The sequence below is a fragment of the Lottia gigantea genome (genome assembly GCF_000327385.1).
Source record: "Lottia gigantea unplaced genomic scaffold LOTGIsca_23, whole genome shotgun sequence".
In the NCBI taxonomy this organism is placed as follows: Eukaryota; Metazoa; Mollusca; class Gastropoda; family Lottiidae; genus Lottia; species Lottia gigantea.
The window spans coordinates 2,436,669-2,452,490 of NW_008708645.1; the positions used below are offsets into that span (position 1 = coordinate 2,436,669).

Consider the following 15,822-nt stretch of genomic DNA (forward strand, 5'->3'; position numbering starts at 1 on the left):
GAAAAGGGCATGTTATGAGGAGCGAATTTCAGCGAAAAGCCCAAATCTTTTTTTTCACAAACCATCTCTTCGTACCATTTTCCACCATGGTAATTTTTATTTAAAATACAACCGGAAATCCGTCTCAATAATTTTATCCACTGTAGAACTGTAGAATCACCATGTAAAATAAGTCTTGTATTTTGAAGGCAATGAGTTATATTCGGCCGAGAGGAGCCCGAACGACACTTTGTTGAATAGTAAATACCATTAAGAAAATATCCGCTAGGTTCGTCTGTGTTCCAGGTTTCTGCTGGGTTGACTTTGGTGCAGTGTGGCAAATCATCTCGATTATACTCTCCACCTGAAATTATTTGAATATTTGATAATGTCCAGATTCATCATCTTCCAAGATAACGAAGTGGCTTTCGTCTCGATTCAATTTGGGATATACATGTAAATCGAAACGTTTTTGTTCAGTTATTCGAGCGTATACGCAATTAACATACTAAAACCAAGTACACACTGTCAGGATATCTTATAAAATTACAAACAAAATACATTAGTCCGAAGCATCTGCCACTATTCAAGCCACTGGTGGGAATTTGACAGTTGTCGAATGGAAAGAGTCAGAAAAATAGACCCTGTTTAATGGGGATTTTCCACAACCCCCGAGATCCCTTTTTTCTAACATAATATTGAATTAACATTATGATAACTTTAATTTAGTGCTGGGCATCATCGTAACTTTTGTTTTGATAGTATCTCGTGACTCTGTGACCTTTGAAATTTTTGCTGCGCACGCAGTTTTAAATAGTCTATGCAAAATAAGTTTTGTTACAAAAACTTAGAACCAGAGACGTGACATAAATGGTGTAGGGAGAAAATGATGGTATGACTGTACCACAAAATATTCATATATTCAAATATATCTGAGTTCTGCAGATCCGAGATACTTAAAGAAGTTTACAACCCCCACACCTGCACAGATGCAGAAAGTCTCCATTTAACGGGGCCCATTTTTTGTCTCTACACAAGCCGACATCTGCCCAAATAGCTATCAAAGGCTGGAATAGAGACAGGTGTTTCGATCTACACATACATCAGTACGCTGCTATTTGAGTGATGGCCAGATAAAGAAAATAAACTAGAACTGTGAACAGCTCCGAGCCTTAACCCTTGTTCCATTGCTTTTGGACCTTCTAGTCTTTCAACCCATGGTGTTATATACTTTCAAAATGCCACCTAAAAGTTCTCAAAGAGTAAAAAAATGATAGTTAAACAATGTTACTTAGACTGGTGTCGGGATAACCTAGACTATAGGAAAATAAACATCGTTAATTTGATCTTTGACCCTAGAAAAGCCACCAACAGAAAGTTAAGAACCAGTAACAAATTACAACCTCACCTATTGTTTTAATCTTTATCTGTGGTAAGGTACGATACGTATTAGTACATGCCCTAGGGGAGAAAAAAATATTTATAAAGGGCTATTTAAAAAGAAAAGTACATGACAAAAAAACATTTGTAACATTTGGTAACACATTTAATTCGCAGCATTAAAATTAGAATTTTAAATCATTCAGGCGAATAATTGAAGAATATTTTTTCAATTATTTTTTTTTCAACACAAATAGGCTTTTAAACGCCCACATGGAAATGAAATTACGTACTTACCTCTTAAAGAGCATTTCCTCGGCCTCTGTTACAGGTAGATCTATAAACCTATCATCAAAAGTCTTAACTATGTCGTTACATCCTAGTTTGTTAGACGGTGGTTTACCGCAATACCATGGATCACCATCATTGTACAATGTCATGTTACATATTTCTTTATAACTTTCTAGATGGGGAGTTGCAGCACAGTGTGTCAACTGTTCCGCTCCCTTGTTCTGAAACTGCCCATAATGGTAGAATAAAACACCAAATTGGCGATACCAGCGGAAGATTGTTGCTCTTTCCTCTTGAAAATAGTTAATACTTATAGCGATTGAATTAGTGCCTTCCCATAAAACTGGTATTGTTATAAGGTATGTTCCGTTCTTGTAATCATGGACTGTACCAGCAATAGAATTGTTGAGTCTGTCTTCTGTCATGGACACGCGTACATCATCCCCCCCTCTCAATAATTTTCTACCATAACCATTTACAAGTGACACTATAATGCTAATTTTGTCTCCGACTTTATAAGAATATCCACTTCGTAACAGTTTGACTTGAGTCTTGGTAATACTTGGCAATGTATTCAGATCTGTAACAGGTTTAGTATGAAGACTTTCCTTTTCTGCTTCCAACATAAAATCATTAGAATATTCTGAGTTGTCTTTGAAGTTAGGGAAAGTTATAACTGGGCTTAATCTATTACAAAGACACTCCCTTCCTTTGCATGTTTTTGAAATGTCCTCGGACACGTTTGAACATGGCAGTCGACAAGTCGGACAGTTATATGTTAAGCTGACCACTTTCGTGTTCGTGGGAGCTTTATATATAAAATGGGACTTCCAGGCAATTTGTTCGCTTGTTAAAGGTTTACTTGAAGGCAAAGATCCTTTTTTTGGAGAAGATTTACTAGGAAGCAAGGATGCTTGCTTTGGTGAAGGTTTACTTGGTGGCAAGGATGCTTGCTTTGGTGAAGATTTACTAGGAAGCAAGGATGCTTGCTTTGGTGAAGGTTTACTAGGAGGCAAGGATGCTTGCTTTGGTGAAGCTTTACTAGGAGGCAAGGATGCTTGTTTTAATGAAGGTTTACTAGGAAGCAAGGATGCTTGTTTTGATGAAGGTTTACTAGGAAGCAAGGATGCTTGTTTGATAAGTATCCGTGGCCTGAAATATAAAAGTATTGGTTTTGAAATAATGAGTAAACGACTTCCGAGATGGTAAATACCCATCCTTACTCCAAATTGTGCTCGAATGTCGCGTTTTCTACTGGGGAACTTTATACAATAGTCTTCCATTTCCACCGACCATGCTTCGTGTTTGCTTATACTGATCACCCCAGGATTGAACATGGCGCGAATTGTATTTAAAATTTTCATAACAGCTTCGAAAAATGCCGATATTTCATAATTGAACCAGTTATGTTTTCTTGAGGATAATGCCATTTTGACAAAAGTGACAGTGAAAGACGATTTATTTTGGCCTAGCGTGACTTACGTCATCATGTATTGTACCGTAGTGAAACGGGGGCTTGGTAGCAAAATTATATCGAAATCACGACATAATTATGACATCATGACCTTTCAATGTTTAACCAACCTGAAATCAAATCAAATCCTGGTAAAAAAAAAAATCATAACTTATGGTATCTAGATATAAAGGTATGCAAGTAGCTATTTCGTTCTGGAGGTCATACTCTTACTCGACGATGTTAAAATAATAGAAAAAACGAAGAAGGTGGACTTTCGTCAAGAACTCAATTGTAGCCTAAATGAAGCAAAACATGTTTATCAGACATAAAAGTTAAATTTTAGATATTGTTAAAACTTTCGAGGTTAAATCTATGACAAGGGAAAGGGAGCATTATTTGAGTATACTTTTAATACCACTTCTTGGATTAGATGGTGAACTGACGCTGTTCCACTATTAATAAATGATATGGGGGGGGGGGGGGGGATTTGAAATGACAGGTGGTGTGGGGTTAATTGTAACATTCTTCGGGGGAATCAAATAGCAAAACATCTGGAAATTGGATATTTGTATGCCCACGTCAAATACAGACATTCATATCAGTTTATATCAAATACAGAGATGTATAGCAAATTATATGTGCCCACGTCAAATACAGAAATGCATAGCAGTTAATATGCCCTCGTCAAATACAGAGAGGAATAGCAATTTATATATGCCCACGCCAAATGCAGAGATGTATAGCAGTTTATATGTCTACATCAACAACAGAGATGCATGTCAGTTTATATGCCCACGTCAAATACAGAGGTGTATAGCAGTTTATATGTCTACATCAACTACAGACATGTATAGCAATTTATATGTATACATCAAATACAGAGATGTATAGCAATTTATATGTCTACTTCAAATACAGACAGGTATAGCAGTTTATATGTCTACACCAAATACAGACATGTATAGCAGTTTATATGTCTACACCAAATACAGACATGTATAGCAGTTTATATCTCTACGTCAAATACAGACATGTATAGCAGTTTATATGTCTACATCAAATACAGAGATGTATAGCAGTTTATATGTCTACATCAAATACAGACATGTATAGCAGTTTTAAATGTCTACATCAAATACAGACATGTATAGCAGTTTATATCTCTACATCAAATACAGACATGTATAGCAGTTTATATGTCTACGTCAAATACAGACATGTATAGCAGTTTATATGTCTACATCAAATACAGACATGTATAGCAGTTTATATGTCTGCATCAAATACAGACATGTATTGCAGTTTATATGTCTACATCAAATACAGAGATGTATAGCAGTTTATATGTCCACATCAAATAAGAGATGTATAGCAGTTTATATGTCTGCATCAAATACAGACATGTATTGCAGTTTTTATGTCTACATCAAATACAGAGATGTATTGCAGTTTATATGTCTACATCAAATACAGAGATGTATAGCAGTTTATATGTCTACATCAAATACAGACATGTATAGCAGTTTTAAATGTCTACATCAAATACAGACATGTATAGCAGTTTATATCTCTACATCAAATACAGACATGTATAGCAGTTTATATGTCTACGTCAAATACAGACATGTATAGCAGTTTATATGTCTACATCAAATACAGACATGTATAGCAGTTTATATGTCTGCATCAAATACAGACATGTATTGCAGTTTATATGTCTACATCAAATACAGAGATGTATAGCAGTTTATATGTCCACATCAAATAAGAGATGTATAGCAGTTTATATGTCTGCATCAAATACAGACATGTATTGCAGTTTTTATGTCTACATCAAATACAGAGATGTATTGCAGTTTATATGTCTACATCAAATACAGACATGTATTGCAGTTTATATGTCTACATCAAATACAGAGATGTATAGCAGTTTATATGCCTACATCAAATACAGAGATGTATAGCAGTTTATATGTCTACATCAAATACAGACATGTATTGCAGTTTATATGTCTACATCAAATACAGAGATGTATAGCAGTTTATATGTCTACATCAAATGCAGAGATGTATAGCAGTTTATATGTCTACATCAAATACAGAAATGTATAGCAGTTTATATGCCTACATCAAATACAGACATGTATAGCAGTCTATATGCCTACATCAAATACAGACATGTATAGCAGTTTATATGTCTACATCAAATACAGAGATGTATAGCAGTTCAGTTTATATACAAAGATTTTAATACAGAGATCTTAAGCTCTTTATATATGTTAATCGGATTGTATTATAGCCTATACTTTAAAAGTTTTAAAATTTTAAATCTTCACGAACCTTGTATATTCCCAGTATTGTACACAGCATAATGACACAAAACCAATAAACATCACACACAGAAATTTTCTCGACTGAATGAATAACTGAAAAGAATTTGAAGATTTTATAAGTATTTATTTTTTATTGTATATTTTAATTGAACATAATAAAGAAATTCAAGTTTTAGCTGAGATATCGGAGGACGTACAAATCTATTGCCAATCGTAGCTTAAGTATTACTAAACATCAGTGGGGAGCTTGTGGGAGTACGGGGTTGGGGGATGGACATTGTAGAGCCCCACCCCACATTGAAAAATGTTTTCCCAATTTCACTCCACTTCATTCCTAACAAATTTGAAATACGTGTACATGTATGATATGCAACGTGATTTCTTCAAAAAATGTTTCATGGTGTACCAAATCAATCTATGTTTCAAAAACTTCTTAGAAGAGAATCTTCTTAGTCGCCGTGACTATAGCACTTCCGTAGACTGTCTAACTTAGACAGTAGTCTCCCTATTAAGTCATTCTCAACTTAGACAGTAGTCTCCCTTTTAAGCCATTCTGCCCCTATTTTTACCCGCAGACTGCTAAATATTACCGATTAATCGCACGAAGAGAAAACCTCTTTGAGTCAAGGTACAAACAAATATGGTCACAATAAAGCCAAAGTGGTCTTGTTGTTTCCAGATGCTTAGACATATTGGTAATAGTTTAATTGACTAACTTAACAAAAATGATTGAAGACAGAATGATCTATCTGCTTCATAAAATATCAAATAAACTTACGCTCATCTTCAATATTAAAGTCACACTGATTAAACAGTTATTTTATACCGTTTATCGTTAATAAGGCCTTGAGGTAAACAGTATAATATACTATATATTGAAGATAAGCTCAGGATTATGTTACGATTATCTTCCCGATGGCAACTTTAGTTTGTGACACGAAAGCAGTTACCATGATTTATATATACTTAAAAAGTTAAAAAACACAATTTTATTATAGCGCAAGTAAGTTGTAACAGCTGCACATTTTCGGTTTTTTTTTTGTTTAGCTTTAAATAATATTCATATCAAAAACGTCGTAAAATGCACCTGAAAATAATTCAAAAGTATGCTATTTATATATTACAAATTGAACTGAGTTATTGGCCTTGTCTTGGAAACGGGTTCAATTTTTAGCTCGTTGATCAAGTTCTTGGTAGATTTTACGAAGCTTGTTGAAATTGCTTTTTGTTACTTAAGAATGAACTGAATCACAAAAAAAAAAGGTTGGAAACCACTGACCTAGAGGCAACTATAGACTCAATGCAGTTGCCCACACCATCCTAACAAATCGTTAAATGGATTTTAAGGAAGTTTTTATGTGTATCAAGGACACTGATAGCATCAGCTTGTTCAATTAGCTTTTATTTTTAATATAGCCACTTCAGTTAGAGTCTAAAACTGGCCTCTTGAATATACGTTAGAGTAATCTTTGGAACTTATCTGATGACATCTGCTTTAACCAATCAAATTTCGAAATATGCCAGTGCTAGAGATGGCAAGGAATTCATTGTTTAAGCAGGATTAGGTCAAAAGATTTTTTTGACTAATGTTTAAGAGGCCAGTCGTTAGACCCTAACTTAAGTGGCCGTATTAAAAACAAGAGTTTAAAATAGCGATGGCCATCTTGATACGCCCACAATTGTAATGGTAGCCATGTTGTCCGCGAGGTTGAAATGTTTTTTATTATACGCCCACATCTCTCTATGTGGACGTATATTGTCGGCACCCCTGTCCGTCCGTCGGTCAACATTTGCTTGTGAACGCTCTAAAAACTAGATTTTTTGATGGAATCAAATGAAATTCGGTATGTGTATACATATCCAGAAAACGAAGATCAAGTTCGAATTTGAGCTATTTTCGACCGTTAGAAGCAGAGTTGGTGCCCTTGCCCAATAATCTTGAATATGCTATTACTCTCTTAGTTTTCAACCGATTTTGATGAAACTTAAAATGGACCTAAATCGAAAGGTTTGAGAAAGTTTAGTTTACTTCTGATTAAATTTAAGGCTTTTTCAATATTTAGGCCTCTTACGTCAGTTTTGAGGAGTTATCGCCCTTTAACCTCTATACAGTAAGTGCTTCTGTCAACACCAATTGCTCGTAAACGCTCTAAAAACTAGATTTTTTGATGGAATCAAATGAAATATGTTTATACATATTCATAAAACGAAGATCAAGTTTGAATTTGAGCTATTTTTGACCGTTAGAAGCAGAGTTATTGCCCTTGCCCAAAAATCTTGAATATGCTATTACTCTCTTAGTTTTCAACCGATTTTGATGAAACTTAAAATGGATGTTTCGTTTTTACCATTCGCATGCCGTGAAGGGCGCATATGGCTGTGGTCCACTATCTTTTTCTCTTGGATTTATCCTTGGGTAATAATAAACAATTTCACTAAGTTTCGTCCAAATCTGTTAAGAATTTGTGCTCATTCGTTTATGAGCTAATAATTTAACACGTTTTCAAGAATAAGGGTAATAGCTCATACCAAATATTTTTCGATGTCTGATTTTCTATACGAGGTAAGAAACACGCACACCATATTACATCAAAATCCATCAATAAACCAGCTCTTTATCATGTCCACAACAAATTTTCAAATAAAATTTGAACGCGTTTTCAAGAACAAGGGCAATAACTCATATCAGATTTTGATTTGTCTGATTTTCATTAGAGTTCATCCTTAAGCAATAACAAACATCAATACCAATTTGATCAAAATCCATCAAGAAACCAGCTCTCTATTGTGTCCACAACAAATTTTCAAGAACAAAGGCAATTAAATCTTTTTTCGATTTGTTTGATTATCTATAGAGTTCATCCTTGAGTGTTTTCAAACACTCACACAAAATCCTTCAAGAAGCCAGCTCTCTATCGTATCCACAGCAATAGTGGACAGACAGACTAATAATATAGATAGCTTGCCAGGCAAGGTTACATACGCCCACTACCAGCTGTCAACATCGATAAAGTCTAAATAAGTGACTTAATAAAGATTTTCAAATAATCTTTAAAATACAAAACCTCAAACATAGTTCATGAAATTATTGTCAAATTCAATCACAAACAAGGTCTCATCAATGTACGCACACGGGCAATAACCCTCATCCCATTACTACCTGTAAAACTTAAGCCTCTATCGCGCCTGCAAGCCAAATATGACAAGTTCTTAACAGGTCAATGGCAGTAACTCTGTACCATTTATCCCATTGTTACCAACGTTCATCGTGATCGGATAAAAAAAAATGTAACCTTTATGGTGCCCACAAGCTCAATTTGACGCGATGTTACTAAGTTAAGGGAAATAACTCTGAAACCGTTTATCCGAATAATGCCAATTTTGAACTCATTAATGTTTACATGCATAAGAAGTCAAGATTGGATAAAAACTGTGGTCTTTATCGTACACGTTTTAATTAAGTCAAGGGCAATAACTCAGAAGCCGTTCATCCGAATAAAACCAATTTCTAACTTGATTGAGATCTTATCAATATATATACATACATACTAAGTTTCATCAAGATTTTACAAAACTGTAGTCTCTATTGTGCCTACAAGAAATGTGAACGGACGGACCGATGTGCGGACTGACGGACATGTGTGAGGCCAAAATACGTCCCATCCCCCTTTTCCTAAAAAAAAAAAACGAAAGTAGGGTCTAATTTTTATTAAACTGTCAATTATATCTGTTTCTTATTTAAAAATGTAGAATTCGATAGTGGATTATTTTGTATTTATATTGTACAGTTCACTGATATTTTTTTTTAATTTATTTTTGGTTCTTTTCCTTCAATTTTTGTAATAACTCATTCATAGATTTCTTTAGAGAGGAGTTTTTGTTTGTGATAGTTGCTGGTTTCTTTTCCTTTACTGTAGCAGAAAATAATTTATAATTTTATTATTTTTTTCAGTCTGAATGTAATTATTTGTCCTACATACACCAAGTAGGACATTTCATTTCATTTTCCTTTTAGTCTAGAGGGGTATTGAAAAAGCGTGCTTAACCTTCATTATGATGTTTTTTGGTTGATTCATCATCTCTGAGCTATCCTGAACCGGAATCAGTCCGGTGCCAGATTGGAAACATTGAGGCAAAAAACAAAATAAAAAACAAAATGGCTGCCACCAACATTGTGGAAGGCAATATCTTCACTTCTCATGCACTTACATACAAAATTTTGGTGTCCACTAATGTCTTATATGGTCATGGATTCAAATTGTGATTAAAGGTCTGCAAATTCACGCCGAAGGTCTGGGGATTGATTCGAGCTCTGTTCGGAAGCAGCAATCAGTGGCAGCGCCAGTTTGAATTTGTATTGTCATGTTTACAAGCAGGGGAACATTAAATGCTCATGGTTAACTGCAGAGCTTCTACAAATAACTGTCAGACTTTCTCAGATACATTGTCAAAAGGAACGGTGTGGGCTCCTTCCAAAACACAGCTCGAAATGAGTCCAAGATCTTCTACATGACAGTGGAACGTAAAGCTAGCAATTGTTCATATATAAAAGGTGGCCATTCTGGGAAATGACACAAGTTCAATAATCAGATGTTTAATTTTATCACATTTTGATTCCATTACCATAAAAATTCCGGTTCAGGATAGCCCAGATGATGAATCAACTTCGCATGTCATTCGTTGTACTGTAACTTTTTCACTTCATCAATGCTGCTTTATGGGCTGTTGTCATGTTCAATACTCTTAACTTACATCTTCCATCTTATCTCATCTCATCTTTAGTCAATTGGTCAAAGATGTGAACTCAAATGTTCAGTAAGAATTATGTAAGCAATGGCATGTGTTATCCCAGTTACATATTTCACAAAACTTCCTTTTCACTTGAATCCATTTTGTATTATTTCATTTTAATTAGATCCTTACTGTGTCTGATGCCTGCAATCAATGGATGAAAATCACATACTGTTGAAACATATCAATTTACTTAATCTGTCAGGTAGCTTCAAACTAATAGAAGTCGCACAATAGTCCTCATTCTCCTTTATCCTTTAATACAAATCTATTGGTTTTGTTTTACACTATGAGATCATTGCAGGTTTTTCCATTAAGGTCAAAAGAGGCAGTGATCCTTAATTTCAACACCAATATCTCCAAATATGGTTTTTAAATATTCTGTAGTTTTAATCATAAAATGATGCATCAAATGTTCTGTCATAATCCAAATATTTCATTTCAAATTGCAGCAAACATATGTTTTAAATATTGCTTTATTCCATTAGGATTCCATTCCATATTTACAGGAATTTTACTAACTGTGACTAATAACTAATTATTACTACTGCTTTAATTGAGATCCATTTCATGGTAAACTTAGTAGCCTAACTAAAGATAACAATGTGTCTATGATTTTTGATTCACTGGTCTTGGTCTATTTACATGTCGGTGTATCTCATTTAATATTGGCATACATAGTATTAATATCTACTATACAAAACTGTATTAGATTTGGTGCTTATTTCAATTGTCAGCCTCCTCTTTAACTTTGACCTTTCCATTATCATCATTATTATCATCATTATTATCATTATTATCATCATTTACTTCCATTTCTTTTTCATGTTCCTCATCCTTCTTGACTTTTGCGTTTGTTTCTTTGCTTTCAGTCTCAGTCTCTTGATCTAAGCGTCTGAAAATCTTGTTGCTGACTTCCGCTATTTCTTTCTTTTCACCAATCAATGTGGAGGTTTTAAACTGTCTCCTGAAATATACATTCAAAAAGAGTTCTATTACAGTATTTGAAGTTATCTTGGTAAAAAACTGCATTCTGGTGAAATAGCAGTAACAATCTAGCATTCTTCACAAGAATTTAAATAATAGATCAAGGTCCAAATATGCTTTCTTGACAAAAAAAGTGCAACTTTCTTCAAATTTCATGAAAAGGCAATACTAAAATGATACACAAATTGATGCAAACTGCCTGAAAGTCAACATGAAGTCATCGTACATAAATAGCAATTTTTAAGAAAATCAGAAGAAAACTTAAAGAGCTATATAGAATTTTCAGTATTCTAGATCAAGGACCACAACTCTGTTCTAATTTCAAAATCATCTGAAACTGCCAAAATTCCAACCTTGATGTAAACATTTATATTTACCTTCATATTAAGTGATTTGAATATCAGTATAAACTTAAGGTACAATAGCCTTGTCATTATTCTGGGGTTAGAGGGTTAATTAAGTTGCAAATTCCAAAATCATCTTAAATGTCTAAAAATCCCCATTTGACCTTAGCTATTTAATCATATACATACCAGCTTTGACCAAGTTTGAGAGCAAGGGAGATAATTCAAATTGTCCAATGAAAAATTATGAAATACATGGTGGCAATCGATCGGTATGAAAATTTTCCCATTTATTGACCATTTTGAATTCTGTCAGCACCTACTATTTTTTCGGCAAAAGTAGAATGTAGAACTTGTTTCATTGAATGTTCTGGAACGTTCCAAACTCACCAACCTAGCGGCCCCCATGTAAAAAGCTGTTCCAATAGAAACTTTATTTTAGATAAAATGAATTCATTTCAAGTTTCAAGGACTTACATTTCTTCTAAAGCCTCTTCATATTCATCCTTAGCTCTAACTACAGCTCTGTGTTTACTCTCTAGCTCTCTATGACAGGTTTCTGTAAGGTCCATCCACATCTCTTCACTTGGTACATATAGCTGCCATCTTGGTTTCTGGGTACCACTCCGAGAATAATAATCGTCCTTGTGATCTCGATAAGAATGATGAGAATCAGGAAATTTCTTGGCATATGACTCGTGCCTAAAAAAATTGAAAATTTCAAATTATAATTGAACATTAAAAGAAATATCCATCTTTTTCCAATTTTTTTTATCAATTAGCAACAGGATGCAAAGAATATGTCAAAATATCTGAAAAATTAATGAACACTGATCAAGTTAAGAATGGTTTCCAAGTTCAAGGGACATTATTTTTTACAATACAACTGATGTCAAATTTTTTTACACATCTTTAAATCCAGTTCATGGAATGAGATGCTAGCTAATCAACCTGTGCTTAAAGGGACAGATTCACTATTTTCAGGGGTTTATTTGGGTCTTGAATATATGTTTATTGTTTTCAGAAATACTAGGCTTGTATGAAAAAAAATCCTTCAATTAGTTGAACATCTTTTTGAAATTTGGACGATGAGCTGTGAATACTTTAACCGTTAATCTTAGCTGAACAATTCCCCTTTCTCAGACCAAGATATAATTTGTCCCCCAATTGGAGAATCTGTCCCTTTAAAAAATAAATTCATCTTTGGATAATTCCTAACAAATTAGAATTCTTGAAAAATTTCTAGAATGAGGCAGTCAACAGAAAATAAAATAAAATATTTTTATAGTTTGACTCAATACTTACGCAACATAATTCTCAGAGATGACCTTCATTAAATCATCTTTACTATACTCTGGTGACCACATACCAAACCTTGTCAGTACTTCACGATTTGTCAAAATATCATGGTTCAATAAACATTTCTTTCCTTTGTCACATCTAAAATATTTACATGTATATCAATACAATTTTCATTTTCCAACAGTCAATGTTGATGATAATCAAAGGTAGAGGTATTTGAAAAGTTTCTTGTCAGGCACATTAATTTTCATTTAAAATGTGGAGGCACAAGCTATTTCATGTCTATAATGTTAATATAACCATTAATGCTACAAACTCAAAGTCAGCTCAGTTAATTCCTGCTTGAGGCAAACTCACATAAAAAAAAGCATCTAGTCTTTTGGATGGGACAATAAATCCCATGTTCCACAGGCTGTGCACTTGTAAGATCACTCAACAGTTGGAAAGAGTAGTCTTCTGCTCCTGTCCTGGAAAATTAGCCCTATTGCCCACTGCTCGGCATTGCCCATTTTCATGAAACTAATCTGGTGTAGAAAAAAAGGACATAGAATTCCTTCATTTCATTTCTTCAAAACAAGACTTTGCTTGCCTAGCACATTAAACAGTTATCTCTGACATTAAACAGTTATCTCTGACATTAAACAGTTATCTCTGATGCATTTACAACAACTATTGGTCTATTGTTGCTTTAACTGGTTAAAAAAAAAACCAAAAAAAAACATCCATACATCAACCTAGTCATAACAATAAATCATAGAAAAAAATCTTACTTTTCTCCTTCAAGTATTTTCTCACACATATGGAGAAATGGACATCCACCAGCTTGGGACTTGATACAGCCTTTAGTATTATAAAACCAACAGATAGGTGGTAGAGTTGTCGGATTACGATATTTCAGATGAGACAAGGCTTTTTTAAGATGATCAATGGAAAAGGTATGAAGTAGGTTTAATCTGAGAGCTTCTTGGTTGTGTTCAGAGTCTAAGGAATGGCGGAAACAGCAATTTCTATCATCAGGAGCATTACATTTACTCAAAATATAAAACCTGCAAGAAAGAAACCAACAACAAGAATGTACTCATCGTATCACAAATACAGGTTTTGACATGGTCGTATTAACTCGTATTGAACTAAGCCCACTACACTTCGTTTTGTCGGCGTGGAAATGAGATTGGTGCTATTTGAATCTGACCAATCAGAGCGGTACAACAGAAATGAGGTCATTTAAACAAAACACAACACCGCTTTGCCGCCGACCATTTGAAGAGATAAGAACACATTCTTTTCAAGTAAGGTTAGATTTCCTCTCCGCTTCAATTCTTTAACAAAAATCCTACTCAAGTCTGTACCATACATATTCATCAAAATATATAATGACATGATGCTTTCGTTTTGTTTACGTTCGCAAACAAAGCGTCATAACAAGTGATTTGTTTTGATTGGCTGAAATTTGCTACCAATATACCTTGGACAATATTTAGCTCTTTGAAAAGTTAACTATTTCTTGCTAGACTAAATTTCTGGTCAAATATTGATGAGGTCATATGGAATTGACACTAAGTGTGACAACATGTTGTCAAATAAAAAGTGATACTCACTTGCAAATATGTAAAGCTCCACAATTTTTAGAACAAGAGCTGATATTGGTAACATACTTCTGACAGAACATAATCTTAGGACGACCCACAATGATAACATTTTCTAACTTAGAATCCCCTTCTGCTTCCTCCTGATCATTATTCTCATCCATATTATCTGGCTCCTGCGGATTTTCTGCATCCTTATGTTCAGTTTTTTCGACTTCTCCGTGATTTTTAGTATTTTCCGCTTCCTCTTGATTTTCAGTATTTTCTACTTTATCCTTATTTTCAGCATCCTTTATATTTGTAAAACTCTTTTCCTCATCTTGATCAGTTCCATCCTTTCCTTCCGGTTCTTTCTTTACCTGAATCGATCCTTTAGAAGATTTCTCATTATCCTTATTTTCCTTGCATTTGTCTCCTTCCTCTTCTGGCTCAGCTTCTATTATTTCAAATACATTATCATCATCCATAAAACTCTGTAAAAATTCCATAAAAAGTTCAGAGGAGACGAACATGATTTTAATATCCATTAATTCATATTCCAGTTCACTTAGCTTACATTGTCCCTCTGACTTTGTGACTAAGATGCGCAAGGCTTTACTTGCTATGTAGTCTCTTTGATCCAGTGTCATTGTTTCATAAAATTTTTCATCTATAACTTGACTTTCTAATTGTAACTCTTCCTTGGTAGCAACATGTGCACTTTTATCTGTTGCTGCTCGTGGACTTGTCTCATGTCGAATATTAGAAATATAATTTGAAATATTTCTGCGATCAGAGCCTCTTTCTGACCTATGACCAGATGTATTCCTTGATCTATCAAATGAACTTGAATGTGCTCTTTGAGAATCGCGAAATGATCGTCTTTCCCTAAATAATTCATCCCTTCGTGAACGAAGATCTCCTCTACCTCTAAACCCTCTACCTCTTGTTTCAAAATGTTGCCTTTTGTGTGGATATTCTGTTGATGGGTGTTCGTAATTGTTTGTTCCTCTTTCAGATCGGGTATCTTGATATTGATTACGTTCTCCAGAATATTTACGTTTCTGTCTAAAATCACTTTCAAAATGATTTCCATTTCTATTCCGTTCATCGCGACGATCATCATATCTCTCTCTTTCAAATTCTGACCTGCGACTGTCGCGGAAATCAGTATCTCTACGTGTAGTGCGGACTTCCTCTCTCCTTGTGTCTCGGTTTCGATCAGTCCAGTTTCCATCTCTTCCATAATTATCTCTTGAGGAATTTCGTTTCCATTCAGGTGACCTTCTTGGTCTATCTGCTACTATGGTTGACCGGCTGTTATAACCCCCTCCCCCTCTATAGCCTCCACGGCCTCTCCTTTCAGAAAACCCCCCACGCCCCCTATATGACAT

At 34.4% G+C, this 15,822-nt stretch overlaps 1 protein-coding gene across 1 annotated transcript; it reads right to left on the reverse strand.

The window, feature by feature from the left end:
* Positions 1 to 10,956: 10,956 nt before the first annotated feature.
* LOTGIDRAFT_160143 (hypothetical protein) lies at positions 10,957 to 15,822 on the reverse strand (the record flags this gene model as incomplete). The annotated part of the gene is made up of 5 exons (XM_009055023.1): positions 10,957 to 11,197; positions 12,039 to 12,263; positions 12,867 to 13,001; positions 13,634 to 13,909; positions 14,462 to 15,822. 5 exons carry the CDS (start codon positions 15,820 to 15,822, stop codon positions 10,957 to 10,959), a joined length of 2,238 nt encoding a protein of 745 aa, XP_009053271.1.